Source organism: Ostrinia nubilalis, chromosome 7, assembly GCF_963855985.1.
Source record: "Ostrinia nubilalis chromosome 7, ilOstNubi1.1, whole genome shotgun sequence".
NCBI classification, from domain to species: Eukaryota; Metazoa; Arthropoda; class Insecta; order Lepidoptera; family Crambidae; genus Ostrinia; species Ostrinia nubilalis.
Window position 1 is genome coordinate 578,539 of NC_087094.1, and position 20,086 is coordinate 598,624.

The 20,086-nt window shown below is 44.5% G+C and overlaps 1 protein-coding gene across 1 annotated transcript in view; it reads right to left on the minus strand.

Annotated features, from left to right (window-relative positions):
• LOC135073458 (uncharacterized) overlaps positions 1–20,086 on the minus strand; it is a 60,319-nt gene that overhangs the window by 37,107 nt on the left and 3,126 nt on the right. The window contains exons 2-12 of the mRNA XM_063967641.1: positions 15,618–15,805; positions 14,974–15,152; positions 14,773–14,859; positions 14,181–14,312; positions 14,020–14,145; positions 7,828–7,986; positions 6,619–6,763; positions 4,412–4,535; positions 3,265–3,396; positions 2,522–2,648; positions 1,417–1,562 (exon numbers count right to left, since the gene is read on the minus strand). Coding sequence (XP_063823711.1) covers positions 1,417–1,562; positions 2,522–2,648; positions 3,265–3,396; positions 4,412–4,535; positions 6,619–6,763; positions 7,828–7,986; positions 14,020–14,145; positions 14,181–14,312; positions 14,773–14,859; positions 14,974–15,152; positions 15,618–15,805 — 1,545 coding nt within the window. The remainder of the gene's footprint in view (positions 1–1,416; positions 1,563–2,521; positions 2,649–3,264; positions 3,397–4,411; positions 4,536–6,618; positions 6,764–7,827; positions 7,987–14,019; positions 14,146–14,180; positions 14,313–14,772; positions 14,860–14,973; positions 15,153–15,617; positions 15,806–20,086) is intronic.

Consider the following 20,086-nt stretch of genomic DNA (forward strand, 5'->3'; position numbering starts at 1 on the left):
CCTATACGCCGAAAAAAGATTTGTTCAAATCGGTTCATAATTGGCGGAGTTATCGCGTAACAAACATAGAAAAAAAAAAAACATACGGGTCGAATTGAGAAACTCCTCCTTTTTTGAAGTCGGTTGAAAAACGTAGGTTCAGATCGCAAAGAATGAGATATTCAACGTCGCTAGGAGCCGTCGAGGGACAGTGAGGAGTGGCGATCACAAGCGTTTCAACAGGCGGAACTGTTAAAAGCCAAGCGGCGCCTCTAGGAGTAGTCACGCGTCGGCTGAGGACGCTTGCGTATCGTTTGCTAATTTTTAGCTTTGGCATGTCGTCATTGAAACTTTGGGTTTTATTTTCTTCTTAGGCCCAGAACAGACGGTGAAACGCAACTGCAACGAAACTGCAACTTTCTGGTGATTCTGATGAATGAAACTGAAACTGAAAGTTTCAAACTGGTCGCGTCATGTGTGGTCTCTCAACGGACGCTATGGCAGAAACTTAGATGCAACTCAAAAGTAACTAGCAGTTGCAGTTTCGCTGCAGTTGCGTTTCACCGTCTGTTCTGGGCCTTAGTCTCTTTCCGTGTATCTTAAGGATAGGTACAACCCGATCAAGCTAACTGCGCACCTCGTTGGAATGGGACTTTATCTCCCACTTTTAGGTTTTATTTTCTTGTTCTCTTTCTGCTTATTTTAAAGGACAGGTACAACCCAATCGAGCTAACTGCGTGCCTTGCTGGAATGCAACTCTCTCCCACTTAGCCGCACACTTCCCCACATTCACCCCATCCGTACCGATGTGACGTCACGGCTACCAGGTACGCTGTTAACTTGACCGGATTGAAAATCCATAGTTCATTGAAGCGCGCGTCTCGAGTCCACACCTTTATTTATTTATTTTCTTTCTTCGGAACAAGTATAAGTGTTAACTACTTCGATAGCTTAACCGAATATAAGTTCCCCAGTGTCGTCCAGGCACAACACAATCAACAAAACACAGAAACAATCGAACAGGTACCTTGTCTGCCGCCGCGCTGCTGGTAGGTACTCTGTAGGACGCCGCCGGCCGATGGTTAGGGCTTCGCCCGGTATCTTCGGTGGTTCACTTGAGTCAGTAACTTCAAGCACAGTATGGTGGAGGCCTCACACGCAAAACATTTCCAAAAAGTCACCAAATTTCACATTTCTGTTGGAGCACACAATAAGCGTGGCACTCGCGATGCCGGCCCAAACGCGAGAGAGCGCGTTGCGTAGTTTCTTTCGTTTGCCGTCGTGGAGCGCGGCGCTGCTGTAGTCGCGCGCGCTCGCCGTGTGTTTTGGCGGGACGGAGTTGGCGGCAGATTTAAATAGGTCCCGCGCAATCGTACCGTGCTCATTGAAAGCATGTGTGCCTGAACAATAAGTATACAAGGCACTTCGTATACTCACTCGTGCACCACAGAAGCGACGCGTACATCTAGCATCCAGCGCTGAAAGCGGCCGGGCGCAAGGCTGGTGCGCGCGCGCGCTGCTGAGCCCAGTCTCCGAGCAGCGCTGCCTGAGGTTGCATACATGGTTGCCGCTCGCTGGCAGCCCTGGGGAAACAAATACATGGCTTTTACAATAATAATATTGACCTACAATAGGCCTACTCATAAATAAAGACGTGACGTCTACGTAATGCCCAGCTGTAAGATAAGCGCAGAATCGCTAAAATCAAGTGGCAGTGGGCGGGGCACATAGCTCGAAGAGCTGATGGCCGCTGGGGCAGGAAAGTTCTTGAGTGGCGACCACGAGCTGGAAGACGTAGCGTGGGCAGGCCTCCCACTAGGTGGACCGACGATCTGGTGAAGGTCGCGGGAAGTACCTGGATGCAAGCGGCGCAGGACCGGTCTTTGTGGAAATCCTTGGGGGAGGCCTTTGTCCAGCAGTGGACGTCTTTCGGCTGAAACGAACGAACGAACGAAGATAAGCGACCGTGACAGAAGACCGTGACCGTTACATGACCTATCCTACTACCTATCTGTCTCCTGTCTCGGTCTCGCTCGGCCACATTGCTGAAAGTCAAGTAACGATCCCGGTCTCTTATCTTGGTCGCTTGTCTCCGCCGCAGTAAAAACTGCCTCCTCAATAATATTGTGTAGAGAACCTAGAAATTTAACTGTTTGGACACCCATAGCGCCATCTACGCAACTCATCATGAGAACTGGCGGCCATATACCTTCTCCCTGCTACAATTTCTTCGCTCAACGTCTCAACGCGCGAGTCCAACAGCCAATCAGGAACGTTCCTCGTCCGCGATCAATTTTGCGCACAAATCCGCGGGTGCTAATATTATATAATTTAAAACAAACGAAAATTTACTATAACTATTGTCACTCTTCATTTCTATCCACGGGATTACACACCAATTTGAAAATCGAGGTACAATAACAATATCTGTCACAAAAATATTGCAATTTTTTTTAAATCTCGGAATTCTCGGATAGTGATATCAGTCATATAAGACCACCAGTAATAAAACAATAAAACACAGTTTGAAGAAGCTTGTTACCTTGATGCAGGCGTCTGCCAACGGAGCACTAAGCACGATGCGCAGCGCGCCCGCCACCTCGTGCTTGGAGCAGAAACCGAAGTTCTGTGCCAGCCGCTGTGCCTCGCGAGATACGCGCACCAGCGCCCTGCACACAGTAGGTAGTTAAATGTTACATTTCGGATGTAGTTATGGTATTCTAAGTATAGGTCGTAGGGTTAAAGACTTACGAGTACATAAAGAAAGAGAAAAACACTTCTAAACGCTTTCAAGACGACATAAAAATGCGTTTAACATGCGATACAATAGTGACTGAGTTTCTTGCGCTGCTTCTTCTCAGCACTGGCCTATTTATTGTCCTGAAGCAGTGGTAGGGTTAATACCGGGATGTGTAAGGGTTTTTTAAAAGCCTATTTGCAAAAATAAATGAGTTTTATGAGTTTTTTTTATGATAGCTCACTGTTTTTAGTGACGTGTATTTGAAGACTGTATCGTTGCTGCGTCCAGACAGAAATAAGACTGTGTCGCAGCAAAAAGTCACGATGCGATGATGACGATGCCGTTGATGATGGTAGTTCAAAATGCACTCTGAGGTGTAAGCGACCCTCTATAATAATTAAGCACTCCGGTAAAACTAGGTATTAAAGTAAGCGCGCGCGCAGGTAGGATGTAATAGGCTTTAGCTTCAAAGAACTCCCGTTATGTGCCAAGATTGATAGGATTCCTCTAAAGCTATTTACGCCTGTCTACTTAGTTGACATTACCTCTGCAGCAGATAGGCGAGGCGCGGCGGCGCGTCGGGCGCCAAACGCGGCGCCAGATCCTTGCAGCGGCCGGCTGCTAATGCGCGCGTGATCTCGCTCGCTGTCCACGGCACGCAGCGGAGTTCCACTAGTCTGCAGCAAGGTTATTCAGCAAGTTATCATCATTATCAGCAGGTCATTTAGTCCCCACTGCAGGAACACGCCCCTCTTTAATTTACCAGAGGCAAATGGAGGATTTGCAAGTGCAGCAAGTTATCACGGACTGTAACTCGATTTGGCCTAATACATTTCGGAGGACATCGCATTGGGAAGGCAGGGAGAGCCCCAAATAACTCATTGACACCGTATCATGCAATTGGTAAACAAAATGTTCTCTATCAAGTTAGTGTTAATAATTCTGATCTAACCGTCTCAGCCACAGGTCTAGACCAGAAGGGCGCGCAACCCTCATCACGCATTGGTTCCCGCTGAAAACCAGCTTCTCGGCATGACGTTTGTGTCATGTCGCGATTTTTGCTGAGCGGGCGCCTATTCAGCATATGTTTTTATTTATTTTTTGTTATGTTTTTATGTTTTTTTACGTACTTACTCTTGCTTTGTATACCTTAAATGATAATTATGCTGAATAAAGACATTCTTATTCTTTATTCTTAATTGAGGTCATAACTCTAGCTAAGGTGGTAAGTAAGGCTTTGTGAGGAAAATAAGATACTAAAATTATATTTTATACCCAATACACACCGGAAGATTTTGAACAAACAGACCTTCCACTCAATGAATTGCGAATGGTGAGAGTCGCGAGAAACGCCTGGTTAAGGACAAACATAGGACCAGTCATTGTGGAAATCTACGAGGGAAGCTTTTGTCCAGCAGTGGACGTCCCTCGCTGAAAAGGAAGGAGGTAGCATAGGATCAATCATAATGGAAATCCTTGAGGGAAGCCCTTGTCCAGTAGTGTAGTTGAAAAGCAAGGAGATATTCCAAGCAGTCAGTACCCTTTTGTGGGAGTGGATGTCTCTCGCTGAAAAGGAAGGAGGTAGTATACGAGTAGGACCAGTAATTGAGAAAATTTTTTAGTGAAGCTTTTGTCTAGCAGTGGACGTCTCTTGCTGGAAAAGGAAAATCAAGGAGATATCCTAGTCAGTACCTGTTGTGCGAGTCGACCCAGACGAACTCGTCGGCGCTGGTGACGTTGGTGCACACCGTGTCCAGCGACGCCTGCCGCACCAGCGGCGCGCGCCGCCGCCGCGCCTCCGCCGCGCTGCCCGTCTCTGGGGGACAATGCTTGTGGGATCAACTGCTACAACAGACTATCGACTATAGCCTGGTCCTTGAGCACGTATGTAGAATTTTGTCCAATGACCCCAAGTTCCCCTCCTTATCGCTCGCGCGTAATTATGTTGCTGTCGCGCTCGCACACTCACTACGGGCGCCCGTCGCACAGTCGCGACAGCAATATAATTACGCGCGAGCGATAAGGATGGGTAGCTTGGGGTCATTGGACAAAATTCTACGTGCTCACGGACCAGGCTTTAATCACAAACTAAGGCTGAGTCCTCACTACGGTTTTTTCCCGCAAGCGGTAAACCGCCAAACCGCGAGACCGTCCGAAACGTATAGTATGCGGGAAAAAGCCGCAGTGCGAACGCTTGCATTAGTTTTACTTAGTTATAAAACCACGCGGTTAAAAACCGCGGCAGTTTAGCCGTTTGCGGACTCGGCCAACATTGGACGAGATCAAGGTAGAAGTGAATGATGTACCTACTGGACAAACTCGCTTCATTTTAGATCGCATCTATACTCTTTGGGTGAGATTGAAATGAAAAGCAGACTCACCCAACAATGGAAATATGTAAAGTAGAGAGCACGTCAATCTACTGCAAAATTACTTTTCTAGTTGACTTTGAGCTTGATACTAGTGAGGGCTTCAAATCCATTAGAGAAATTCATTGAAGATATTAGTCCGAGTAGAATGTTCATAGCACACTCTCTTTAGATTTAAGGATGTTGTTTCATAATGTAGTACCATTATAACTGTCGTCTCGAGCAGTCACCACTGGTATTAGATACTACTGGTTGCAGAGTATTATCTCTGAGACGCAGTGTTCGCTTGTTGATGGGTGAGGACGCACAGTCTTTTAAAATCACTTGGAAGCGGACATTTTTTGGTGAATAGATGACATGATTTAACAAGTAAATCTAAGTAAATTCTTAAAAGAAACCCGTGGTCTATCTTCAACAGCTTTCGAGAAAATTTTTTTTTAATTTGGCTTATTTTGTGTGTGTTAAAATACGATTTTTGGTTTATCTGTTCTTTTGTTGAAGTTGTAACACAATTGACTTATGTGAGTAATAAAGCACACAATTTCCCTTTTTTTGAGCTATACATCACATTCTAAAGCTTTGTAGATCCGGAGAAATTATAAAAAAACTGATTTTTGGTTTTTAATTTTTTAAATTTAAGTTGTACATTTTGAGCAATAACGAATTATTGCATGTTATAAAAGACCTTTTATTTTACTCACGAAAAAAAAATCACCGAATTTTGAGAACATACTTTTGAGAAATTTGCATTTGAAATTTCGTGTTATGCAACGCCTTCTGAAAAGCTCTTGGCAAACACAAACTTTCGTCATTGCTATTAAAATATTGTCTGGCGATATTGTACTGGTCAATTTAGTGCAAGGCAGGCAGTGTTTAGGGTTACTAATTTGTTCTATTACGTACTTCAGTCCGCACTGGATGGACAAATGGAGATCAAAGTTGTGATTCTCCACTACAAATGAGATTGCGTATTAGTAATGACAAAAGTTTGTTTTTGCCAAGAGTTTTTCGGAAGGCGTTGCTTAACACGAAATTTCAAATGCAAATTTCTCGAAAGTATGTTCTCAAAATTCGGTGATTTTTTTTTCGTGAGTAAAATAAAAGGTCTTTTATAACATGCAATAATTCGTTATTGCTCAAAACGTACAACTTAAATTTAAAAAATTAAAAACCAAAAATCAGTTTTTTTATAATTTCTCCGGATCTACAAAGCTTTAGAATATGATGTATAGCTCAAAAAAAGGGAAATTGTGTGCTTTATTACTCACTTAAGTCAATTGTGTTACAACTTCAAATAAAGAACAGATAAACAAAAAAACGTATTTTAAAACACACAAAATAAGCCAAATTAAAATTTTTTTTTCTCGAAAGCTGTTGAAGATAGACCACGGGTTTCTTTTAGGAATTTACTTAGATTTACTTGTTAAATCATGTCATCTATTCACCAAAAAATGTCCGCTTCCAAGTGATTTTAAAACACTGTGGGACGTCTTAAGACCCTATAAAGGTAAAGGACCCTATAGGTCATACCTGTAGCTCCATTATTGCTGCCGCCTCCAGCACTAGATGCACCACTGGTGGCGGTACTGCTACTATCTCTTGAGCGTAGCGTCAGCTGCTTGATGGCCGACCTGATGTCTTCCAGGCCCCCACCACCGGGCCACGGCGATTGTAGCTGTCAACAACCACTTTATTATAGGCTTTTTGAGACCTATTTTAGTTAATAACACTTTAGAAAACATTAGGAACATAAAAATAAATTTAACGTAAAAAATAATTGAGCGTGTTGAGATGCGAGTTTTTCTGCTTGATTTGATTTTAATGATAGCAACTTAAAATCGCGGCCGTATGAAGTATGTTTGGCATTAATTTTTTGCTCAGACATTTTATTTTTTCCAGTTGTAACTTTGTTTTATCGCTATATTTTGTACATTAGCAGGATAATGATTAGCCGGCTCGTTGTTTTTGCAAGCGTCCCAAAGTCCATCATTAGCGTTCCAGTCCAGTCATTTGAGACGAATTTGGATGAGGAAAGCGTTTATGTGCTATTCACTTTCTTCATCTCAACATTTTTGTTTTTTCCTACACCATGGGCAGATGTTGAGCCAATATCAAGGGGGTACTTTTAAATGGTAACAAGAGTTAAGATGTTAATTACACATCGGGTTCACATTGGGTGGTTTGTTGTCATCGTCACACATTTATTTATAAAACATAATTCATTTATTAAACATACAAAATTTTTGGTAAAACCACACCTCTTACAGAACGAAGATTTCAGAAAAAAACTTCAGGCAGTTAATTTCAAATCCGATTTGACTTCACAGGTCCTTAGTGTTACAGTAGACACGGTGCAATTACAAAGGGAAGGCATATTAAAGAGCACAATCAATAACAGCCCATCAGACTATAACTTTCCCCCGGGACAAAGACCTTCACTGGTTAGGTTTTCATTGGCGGTCAAGCTGTAGATCCTGCCTACACAGGAGTTGCAGCGGTGGGAACGAGAGGTGGGTATAGTCCCGTTTACCACTAGAAAGGTCACAATGAAGCACATGGTGTCGTGCCCTGAGTGCCCGAGCAACTGCACGCAGGAGGATTTAATGAATGCTGTTGACAACGCCACTCTTGTAGCGGAGTTTTGGGCTGACACTGTGTAGGTTTGTTGTCGACACGATAAGAAGAAGACTAGAAAGGTGCTATAGTGTTCAGCTTGAATGCTTGTCTGTACCAGCTTACCTTATTATGAGGTCGGTGCTTGGTCCTCCCGTGCGGCGGCTGCCTCGTCCGGCGCGGCTCGTCGCGGCCCGCCTCGCCGCCGCCGCCGCTGTCCGACATCGACGCGTGCCCGGACGACCGATTCTCGTCCGAACTGCTGTTGCACTCCCGGACACCATTCTGTGAAGAGGTGTGAAGTTAGGGGGAGAAATCTTTGTGGTGTGGAAATGAAAAAGCTTGCGAATAGAAGAAAAACGTCATACTTTTTATGCTCTGACTTCGGATGCGAAAATATTCTACACAGTTCATGTTCTCAGGGTTAACCTCTAAAATAACAAGTTACCCTGATGATACTTTGGGTTTCCTATGTTTAAAAAAATGAATATCTGACCAATGTTAGATAGGAAGTTACAGTGCGAGGGTATAAGGGTACGGGTACAGAAATCGCAGTTGATGAACAGGCTGTTGATTACAATGTGAGCAAATGCTTATTCTCACATATGATTTACTAACAATCATGAGAGCCACATTTGAACAGCAACACAACATACAACAGTTTCTAATTAGTTTTTCACAGTTTTCTCTAGTTACATAGCACCTACGTAAAAGTTATGGCGGTGCTTGCATAGTAAAAAGGTTATTTTGCCAAAGAAGCCTACAGCAGAGTATTAATGTTATTATTATGACTTCAAACAGCGCTAATGGTTTTACATAAGTTCCATGAAAAATGAAATGAATGAAAATGAAAATGAAAATGAAAAATGTTTATTTCGTTAACAACAACAATTAATGGAATTTGAGGTGGCATAAATACATTTTAAACTGCGCTACATTCGGTAATGTTACGTCGAATAATGAAACTACTCATATTTATTTATGTAAATAAACTAATGGTGGCAATGTTTGTAGCCTGATTTTAGTTGTTGATGACCCAATGGCGATAGCCTAGTCTAGTGACTCAATTTATCCAGATTCATTTCCTTCTATCTAAAATCTAAAACTGATAAATCTGTGAGAAACGCAATAAAACTTAAGCAATTTGTTACATAAAAGTTTAAAAATTATAACATCAATGCAATAAAATAATGGAGATTCGTTATCGTCAGCTAAGTACTGTGAGATCCTTCTGTGAATCAACACTAGCGCCAAAAGATCTGGTGTCTGCATCAAAATAAATTCTTACGACACCTGCGACATCAAAGATGGCCGCCATTGTCGTTCGCTTTCGCTCTTAAAGCTTCCCAGCGATTACGCTTTTCCCTATCACAAAATCGTGGGAGCTCACTAAGACAATGGTTATTTATTTTTTGTTCTGGCAACACTTTCCCCGTTACGCGGGTAATTATTGTAATAATTGTTCGTAATGCGATCCGAGGCGCTAATTATGCGGAGATGAAAAGTTAGGAACAAGGTGGCTTGATGGATAGGTTCTCGAGTAGGTTTACATTGTAAGCACTGTTGTATTTTTTGTTTTCTTTTTTTTTTTTCAAATAATTGGAAACACATTTACAATAATGCCAGCTTAGCTTGGATGTAATTACGCGTACCAAATCAATCACCAGCTATGGTTTGGATTCGGATCCCGCTGAGAGCAGACGGCATTTAAACCAACTAAAGGTCAAAGAAGTTTATGTGTAACTATTTTAACCGCTCTACAGGCACTGCTTAGTTTGTGATTAGGTAATTGGTGTGAACATTCAAAAATAAAATTGCCCACCGCTGCGTGAAATGTACAATAGGCAATATTCATGTAGATGTAAGCAAGAAAAAACTGGACACTAAAAGCATTTTGTTTCCGAGCCATAAAAAGTAACAGTTCTGAATTTTTTACAGATCTGTTAGTTATGATGATGACATGGTAATATAATAGCCATTATGTTTTTCTGTTTGTGGCGAATCCATAACGGTGATGCGCGGATGGCGTGTGCGCACGTTATCAGCACATAATAAAGCCAGTACAGTCGGCCACGGGGACATATTACACTTACTCTCGTAATGTCAAATTTTTACATGTCTCTCGTACAATTACATAATACTTATTGATGCATCAAAACCTTTCCCATAAGTCATTAGATTAGGCGTTAATAATATTACATTTATCTACAGACGATACATAATTTAAAGATTTGGTTGCTGATGTGCTCTTGTCTGTAGGTACGTGAATTCAGCACTTTTTTTTGCTTAGTGAAAATTGTTTTTCCAGTCTACAAATCATCATGCCTTCGTTGATTTAACTTGTTTCAGAAAGTAAAATATTTTCAAATTCCGACTGTACTATGCGCCCACGCATCTCGACGAGACCTGATGACATCAATGCGTTGTTCCGATTGATGGCCGCTTCATATTCAGGTAACTGATGACTGCAATCATGCGCGTTATCTCTCTAGATCTCGGGTGCTAAAGTAGGAAGTAGATGCAAGTAGTTCTGCTTTTATACAGTTGTTTTTATCGCTGTCAGTAAGATTATGATTCGTGGGAATACAATCTTTATTTAAATCCCAACATACTAACAAGGACAGGAAGGTGCTAACCGCCTCTGTGGTCTAGTAGTAAGGCTGCCTATTCAAACCCAGAGGTCCCGGGTTCGGTTTCCAGTGGGGGTAAAATTTTCTGTTCAGTTTGGTTGGTGGTAGGACTTGTGGATAGCTACCAGCATCTTATCTAAGTTTGTTGAGATAACAACATTGATAAATCCTGTTAACTTGTGTTCCGGCAGTTAGAGGTAAGATGGCCAGTTCCTCTGTGGTTAAGGATTCCGGGTGAAGCTCGCTTCCATCTTCGGCCTCATCATCATTTTCTATCAGGTGAGATGCAGGCCAAGAGCTTCCTCGTTGTGCATAAAAAAGTGCTACTTTTATTCTTAGGCTGAGTTACTATCTTACAAACGTTAAAAATCTGTCAAACTACGCTGAATACAAAAAACACTGGTTATCGTAATAGTTATGGTCAAAGTTGGGTGGAGCAACTCAACCTTAGCGTTGTCAAGACAAGTTTACTAAATGCTTGGCGCTTTTGCAAAAAGAAGTCGAAGCTTGCATATCTCGACCGTTATTATTACGAGTCGAAGAAGTCTAATCGACAGTAAAGCCGCTCGTAAAAACTCAACGGGAACCGGCCATTCGGCTGTACCAAAGGTATAAACTCGGAGATTCATTGAGTTTATGCAATAATACGCGGGAGATAATCATCGCGGTGGTATTTGAAATGTGCTAATTTGTTTCAAATACCGTTTTTCTCGTATTCAGTACAAATTAAATGGAAGTTAGCTTTTGAGTCAAAGAGTAGGTAATAAGCATATATGAAGCCATCCTTAAAAAGTTAAAATAAGTCCCTATGTAATAATTAGTGCACTCAAGTGCAGTGTAATTGTATGTAGTGTTTAGTGCACTCAAGGTCTCAAGCGCAATGTAGCAGCATTTTTATCTTTAAATATATTTTGAACTATTTAATTTTTATTAAATTTCAGAAGGAATTCAGTTTCTGAAGAAAGATCAATAAATCTCTCTGGCAGGTAAAATACTTAACAATTCGCTGGCGATTCGACAAAGTTTTGGTTGAACAAATTGATGTTGAAAGTTCAAAGCCACTAGATGTAGCAAGGCTCATATCCACCAAAGACGTTGCTCAAACTTCAGTGAACTGGAAATGGGTATCCGAAAACAATAGACAGGCGGAAGTGAGTAATCGAGGTAATTAACAAACTTGCACCAGCTTATTATCACCGCTTCGTTACACTTTGGTTCACAGTCAAATCGAAGCAACGGGTGAAACTGAGATAAGTACGTGAGTAATTTAATGAGAAGAACAGAAAATGGTCAGGTAAAAAGTTTTCTATTTTTTTTTATCCACAACGAGGAAGCTCTTGGCCTGTATCTCATCTGATGGTAAGTGATGATCAGGCCGAAGGTGGAAGCGAGCTTCAACCGGAATCCTCAACCACGGAGGAACTGGCTATCTTACCTCTAACTGCCGAAACACAACAATGCTGTTAACAATGTTGTTATGGCGACAGACTTAGGTAAGGGTGGTTCCTAGCCAGGCGGACTAAGAACAAGCTCTACCACCAACCAAACCGAACAGAAAAATCTGCCCCCACTGGGAATCGAGCCCGGCACCTCTGCGTCTGAAGCAGGTGGTCTTACCACTAGACCACAGAGGCGGATAAATATGCGTCTATTACATGCCATGAAAGTTTACACGTTACACGATGTACTAATTTTGCAACGTAAGCCATCAGGCCGACCGCAAGTAGCCACCGATCAGTAAACAAACTAGATCTGACCGCAAACCACTTGTCTATGCCGCACCTGATTGCCGTGGCGACAAGTGGGGCAGTGCACATGAAAGCTTTTGTTGGAAGTAGGTCGATAATATCTATTTGTTTTCATGGATAAACAATTATATAATAAAATAAGTCATGTATCGAGTTAGGATATCCTATTGAGGGTGGGGAGGGAGCGATTTGGCTATGGAAATAAGTAGGTCAGGAAGTATCACTCGGTAAATCCATTACTGGTCCACAGAAATACGTAGACCTAGGATGCGCGACGCGATAAGTTTTCCGTTCGTTCGTTTCAGCCAAATGACGTCCACTGCTGGACAAAAGCCTCCCCCAAGGATTTCCATAACGAACGGTCCTGCGCTGCCCGCATCCAGGCTCTTCCCGCGACCTTGACCAGATCGTCGGTCCATATAGTGGGAGGCCTGCCCACGCTACGTCTTCCGACCCGTGATCGCCACTTGAGAACTTTTCTCCCCCAACGGCCGTCGTCTCTACGAGCTATGTTCCCCGCCCTGCCACTAGATTTTAGCCATTCTGTGAGCTATGTCGGTCACTTTGGTTCTCCTGCGGATCTCCTCATTTCTGATTCGATCACGCAGAGAAACTCCGAGCATAGCCCGCTCCATCGCCCTTTGGGTGACCTTGAGCCTTCTTATGAGGGCCATGATAAGCTTTTATCGATTGACCTGCGCTAAAATAGTGTGTCTCACTGACCTGCAAGGGCGCGGCGCTGTCGGCGGGCCGGTGGTGGTGGTTGGGGCGTAAGGCACAGCTGCTCTGCGGCGGAGCGGCCCGCACGGGCGCGCTGGCTGCCGTGAGCGGCGACACCGCGCCCAGAGCCTTCACTCACGCCTCGCCTGATTCTACATTAGGTGTCTCCTCGAGGTGCGCTAGGGAAGTGTCTCCTGGAGATGCGCTAGGGAAGCGTCTCCTCCAGATGCGCTAGGGAAGCGTCTCCCCCAGATACACTAGGGAAGCGTGTACTGACCTGCACGGGCGCGGCGCTGTCCGCGGGCCGGTGGTGGTGGTTGGGGCGTAAGGCACAGCTGCTCTGCGGCGGGGCGGCCCGCACGGGCGCGCTGGCAGCCGTGAGCGGCGACACCGCGCCTAGGGCCTTGACACGTGCCTCGCTTGCTTCTACACGAGATGGCGTCTCTTCCAGATGCGTTAGGGAAGCGTCTCCTGTGGATGCGCTAGGGAAGCGTCTCCTCTGGATGCGCTAGGGAAGCGTCTCCTCTGGATGCGCTAGGGAAGCGTCTCCTCTGGATGCGCTAGGGAAGCGTCTCCTCTGGATGCGCTAGGGAAGTGTCTCCTCGAGATGCGCTAGGGAAGCGTCTCCTCCAGATGCGCTAGGGAAGCGTCTCCCCCAGATACGCTAGGGAAGCGTCTCCTCGAGATGCGCTAGGTGGCGTCTCTTCGAGATGCGCTAGGTGGCGTCTCTTCTAGGTGTGCTAGGGAAGCGTCTCACTGACCTGCACGGGTGCGGCGCTGTCGGCGGGCCGGTGGTGGTGGTTGGGTCGTAAGGCACAGCTGCTCTGCGGCGGGGCGGCCCGCACGGGCGCGCTGGCGGCCGTCAGCGGCGACACCGCGCCTAGTGCCTTGACACGCGCTTCGCCTGCTTCTGTGCTGAGAGGCGTCTCCTCTAGATATGCTAGGGAAGCGTCTCCTCGAGATGCGCTAGGGAAGCGTCTCCTCGAGGTGCGCTAGGGAAGCGTCTCCTCGAGATGCGCTAGGAAAGCGTCTCCTCGAGATGCGCTAGGGAAGCGTCTCCTCGAGATGCGCTAGGGAAGCGTCTCCTCGAGATGCGCTAGGGAAGCGTCTCCTCGAGATGCGCTAGGGAAGCGTCTCCTCTAGATTCGCTAGGGAAGCGTCTCCTCGAGATGCGCTAGGGAAGCGTCTCCTCGAGATGCGCTAGGGAAGCGTGTACTGACCTGCACGGGCGCGGCGCTGTCGGCGGGCCGGTGGTGGTGGTTGGGCCGCAGCGCGCAGCTGCTCTTCAGCGGCGACACCGCGCCCAGAGCCCTGACGTACGCCTCGCCTGCTTCTACACTATGTGTCTCCTCCAGATGCGCCAGAGAAGCGTCTCACTGACCTGCACGGGCGCGGCGCTGTCGGCGGGCCGGTAGTGGTGGTTGGAGCGGAGGGCAAAGCTGCTCTTCAGCGGCGACACCACGCCTAGGGCCTTGACGCGCGCCTCGCCTGCTTCTGCGCTAGGAGGTGTCTCCTAGAGGTACGCTAGGGAAGCGTGTCACTGACCTGCACGGGCGCGGCGCTGTCAGCGGGCCGGTGGTGGTGGTTGGGTCGTATGGCACAGCTGCTCTGCGGCGGAGCGGCCCGCACGGGCGCGCTGGCGACCGCCCGCTTCTACACTAGGTGTCTCTTCTAGATGCGCTAGGGAAGCGTCTCCTCGAGATACGCTAGGGACGCGTCTCCTCGAGATGCGCTAGGGAAGCGTCTCCTCGAGATGCGTTAGGGAAGCGTCTCCTCGAGATGCGCTAGGGAAGCGTCTCATCGAGGTGTGCTAGGGAAGCGTGTACTAGGGTTGGGTCGTAAGGCACAGCTGCTCTACGGCGGAGCGGCCCGCACGGGCGCGCTGGCTACCGCCCGCTTCTACACTAGGTGTCTCTTCTAGATGCGCTAGGGAAGCGTCTCCTCTCTGGATGCGATAGGGATATCTCACTGACTTGCACGGGCGCGACGCTGTCGGCGGGCCGGTGGTGGTGGTTGGGACGGAGGGAACAGCTGCTCTGCGGCGACACCGCGCCTAGAGCCTTGACACGCGCTTCGCCTGCTTTTGCGCTGGGAGGCAGACGCCTCCCAGCGCAAAAGCAGCCGAAGCATCTGGAGGAGACCCTCCAGATGCGCTAGGGAAGCGTCTCACTAACCTGCACGGGCGCGGCGCTGTCGGCGGGCCGGTGGTGGTGGTTGGGTCGTAAGGCACAGCTGCTCTGCGGCGGAGCGGCCCGCACGGGCGCGCTGGCAGCCGTGAGCGGCGACACCGCGCCTAGTGCCTTGACACGCGCTTCGCCCGCTTCTGCGCTGGGAGGTGTCTCTTCTAGATGCGCTAGGATAGGACAAGACAAAGTCATTGAATAAAATCTCGATGAAAATTCAATCGATCTCAAAACAAGAAGGGCTTAGTTTCTATCGTTTCAGCCAAATGAATTGCTGGACAAAGGCCTCCCCCAAAGATTTCCATAACGACTGGCCCTGCTTCCCGCGACCTTCATCAGATTGTTGGGCCACCTAGTGGAGGGCCCACATTGTTTTGGCCAGCCCGTGGTCACCACTTGAGAACTTTTCTGCCGATTTCAAAAGAAGAAGCCCTAAGCAGCGTTCCTTGGTCCAACATCCAACAGTGGACTGCCATCGGCTGTAAATGATGCTAATGCCCGTTTTCACCATCAATCCCTAATTTTTAAGTGACCCCTATGAAAACAAAATACCTGGTCTGTTATGTATTACCATAGTGGTCACTTAAAAATTAGGGATTGATTGAAAACGGCCATAAGACTCTTACTAGACTTACGTTTAGCAGCGGGCTCGGCGGGTCTAGGCGGGGTGGTGGCGCGGTGGGCGGGCGGCGGCGGCGACAGGCGGCGCGCGTGGGCGGGCGCTGGCGCTGCGGCGGCGCTGCTCACGCGCACCCGTAACGCGCGCGCGCCGGCGCCGCCGCACCACGCGCCGTCGTCCGATGGCCGGCAGCCGCTTGATGGCCTGGGGAATATAATGTTTGTGTTTTAGCATGATTTTAAAGGCTTATTCCACTATTCCCCGTTGACGGGCATCGTCAAAGGGAATAGTGGAATAAGCCTAATTTTAGATCTAATAGCCTAGATTAGAGACAACAATGCGTCATAATCTCGCACTGATTAGTCAGATAAAGATAAAGATATTTATTTACATAAACATGTGTGAAAACATATTACAGAGCAACATGATTTGGTGTTACAGTTTTAACAGGTGATACAACATGTTTTACCAAGATATTGGCATGTAAATGATATGTCAAGTAAGAATGTCAATAATGCATTAAAGTTGACATCTGATAATAATTGATAATAAAAGTAAAATTATATTTAAATTATTCAAATTTCAGTGACTCAGTGCTCACGGTACACGAGAGGTTGGTATTGAATTAATAATTATCTTTCTGTAAGTTTCAATAATAAAGTTACCGTGTTTGACTTTTTGTTTACAAGCTTATGCTCAGTTGCACAAACCAACTTTAACGGTAACTATGACAATAACCGGTGCTTTTTGTATGAAGTTTGACAGATTTTTGAAGTTTTTAAAGCTTGTAAGATGTGCACCATCTCATCTTAGCCTTAGGCTGGGCTGCACCACCTAACTGTGACCGTAAATATGACGTTAACCGGTGTTTTTTGTATGGAGTTTGACAGATTTTTGACGTTTGACAAAGTTAAAGTAAGATGGTGCAACCCAGCCTTAGTAGACAAAATTTCAAAATCTCAATTATTGAACTGAAGAGTTATTGCTAGCCCCATGTTCCCTTGTTGACGATGAGGATACATCAATTGACATGGCCTTGAAGTGACGAATTGCAACCGCATGATAAGTACGAGTACGTACCTAACATTAACCAATCGCATGATTTGACTGACACAGACTTCAACTGGAAACCCTGGACTAGAGCAGAGATCAGCCTCCATGCTGAATGTTCTTAAATACTCATACATTAACAGAAAGCTGATGGTATAATATTTAAATGCATATTTGAAGGTTCAGTATTGCTACATGTTGGGCGCCAACTAACGTCAAGGGGATTCTTAAAAAATACTTCATATTTTTCTCTTAGGTGTCAGCTTAAAGTTGTATATTTACCACCTACGTACAGAATTGCATATACTTTGCATGTAATCGAATTACTCTACTTTTTGATCGGGATCACATAACGGGTGACCAGGAGAATTACCCATCACTAAAGCTGACACAAATCTAGGTAAATGTTTCTGAGCCTTACGACGTAACGTGTAAGGTCAAAGTTAGGTTGTTGACTGGGAGATTGCTGTAATCCCATCACTGGTTTAACCGTGTACTATGTCAACCGGTTTTAGACTTTAGTGCGGAAAGTTTAAGGTTGATGTCAGGTTGACAATAGACGTCACGGCAGCGAATCGATGCGAACCGAATCGAACTAATGCTCCCGCGCAACGATAGCTGTTCTCTGTGACACTTCGTTTTTATGGGAAACTTAAGTGCGTTACTCTGGTTCCCAACGCTGAACATCTTCATGCAAAATTGCTGTACTTGTAAATGATGATACATGTATTACCTGCCACTTTGCTTTGCTTTTTTGGTCTAATTAGGATCACAAATTCTTGTAAAGGCCGATATTATTTTAAGTAGAGAATCATTAGCATTATTGGATGGAGGTAGCAAAAAAGTCTCCTTTATTAAAGTTGATCAAGCACATTAACCCAAATTAAGAGTTGCACTCTAACCATAAGACAATCGAGGAGTTCAACTGAGACATATTTAGGGTGCTAAATTCGCCCCGCCAAGAAAGTGTGACTAAAATGCGCGCGCGTCACCAGAGCGAGTCTGAAGGCCGATTGCCCTGTCGTTGCTGGAGGAAACTTGACTTTAGGTGCGGTCCCGTGACCTTAATACAGTTAGAGAAAGATAATAAAACAGCGAACCGAAAGTATGATGGTATTACCATCGACCATCACCTGAAAACGACTACTGTCGCAGGGATGGGAGGGATCATCAGGAACGGCCTAGGAGGAGAGAAGAGGGATATAGTTGATCTAGGAGAGTCCTTTGCCCAGTTAGTGTTCCACAACAAGCTTATAAAATATCGTTAGAAGTATCAACCTACAGCATTATAGTGGATAGCATAACTACCCGTAATCACTGTAAGAGAGGCCTATACGTCAAATAATAATCACAAATAGGGGTTTTTACACATCGTTAATTTTTCTAATGTGTATAAAAGTAGGCAAGTATACCAGGTGATAGCGTAGTCAAGAAGCGATATCTTTTTACTCATCTCATTTATATAAAAACACAAACAACAACTAAGCATGACTGAGAAATCGGATTGACGAGACACAACAATTAAAATTGTTGCATTAAATAAACGGAGTGATATTTTACATTCAAAATGAGCAATTAGTCTTGTTGATTCATTGAGAAAACATTCAGTAATCGCAAGTTAATCTTCTAAAAAGAATACAAATAATAATTACATAATAACAGTTAGCTTTGTAACCGATGAAATAATGAGATTTATCAAAGCAAATCTGGTAGGTACTACATCCTCTGACAGAGGAAATCCAACATGACATAACAACAAATATAAAAATGAGATGTAACAATTAACTAGGTGAAAGCGTTGAGCTGTCGGCTCAAGTAAAACCAAGTCTATAACTGCAAGTTACAGTAGAAGATTAACGGCTCTAGTGATTAAGGAAGTGTGAGGAAAGTGTGGGAACTGATAGTAATTAGCCATTAAAAAATTTGTCACTTGCTGTTTCAACGCCCATAAAAATGTTCACAGAGGTGATTGGTGAAGTGCTAATCAAAGTAATTGGAACGAATTAAGTGAACACTGTGTTGGACGATGAAAAATTAGATTTATTTGATTGCCATGAAATAAAAAAAGCTATCTATTTCACTTCAACAAACATAAAGAGGTACAATATACAGATGAAGATTATACATTATTAAATAAGTTATTCATCATATGAATGTATTTTTGGATGGTCCCTGAACCCCGAACCATTTCGAATGTAGAGCCCTAGTAGACTCCGAAAGTAGTAAGTTATTAAAAGCTATTTACCTCTTTTATTTTACTCTTCAACTTAGGAATGGCATTGGTTATTAGGTACGAGTGTTATAGGTATCTCACGGACAGTTAGCATGTCAGGGTTATTCAAGATATAATTAATGTATGAATTTATACACTTTAGAAACTAAATAATGTGATCATACGACATGTTAGACCACTTGGTTTTGATGGGAAGAATTTTAGGAAGATTTGTAAGGAAATCTTGGAAAAGAATATGAACACGAGACAATAAGGGCCTAAAGTCAAATCTAGAAGTGAGATAAACAAAAACGAAAGCGGTAAAACTTGAAATTTTCGGAAACGATGCGTACTACCTCGGAACGAGTCCGTAAGTATGCGCTGGCGCACGTAACTAGTTTATGTAACGCGTGCGCTTCCGACGCACAAGTGTAAATATGAATGATGATGGCTGAAACAGACCGGTGATAATCACACTATAGACATACATTTTAAACACTTTTGAGACCATATTTTCTATGTTATTATGATCATAACGGACACTGATTAAGAGATAGTTACGCTCAACTTCGTTTTAATAATTAACTAATTAAACAATCACCTACATTTTACTAACAAGCTAACTTATTGCGACTTAGTAATTGCTCTTCCTTACCAATAGAGCTGAACGAATAATTAATAAAGTAAATAATAAAAAGATGGTAAGACATTATGTTGCAACCTAATAAGGTTTTATAATAGAGTTCAAGAGGAAGTCTCAATTTAGTGCCAAAGTGTTGCAAGATAAAATTTGGCTAATGGGCAAATGGACACGCAGAGGTGACCACAAATTTAAATGTTGCCACATGTCGCCGCGACAGACGCCGACGAAAAACAATGTTGCCAGTTGCTTCACACGAGAAGCTAGCGTGTCATAATTGTCGCCCAAGCATGAACACAATGAGATGATACTATAAAAAATTTGCCCGCTCATGCCAACAGGCTTTGTTATATTGAACTTTATGAAGCTAGAATAGAATTTAAAATTGTCTGGGTCTGCGCATTAGAGCGCACACATTAGCCTAACTGTTGTGGTCGCTGCGTCCTTGACAATCCTTCACGGATTTTTAGTTTGTTTTGATGTTTTCGCATCGTGCGATTCTACCGTGAAGCTACTGGAAAGAGTATTATGGATACTGTACCATACTCATTAATAATATTGTGGAGTCGATCTGTCTGTTTAA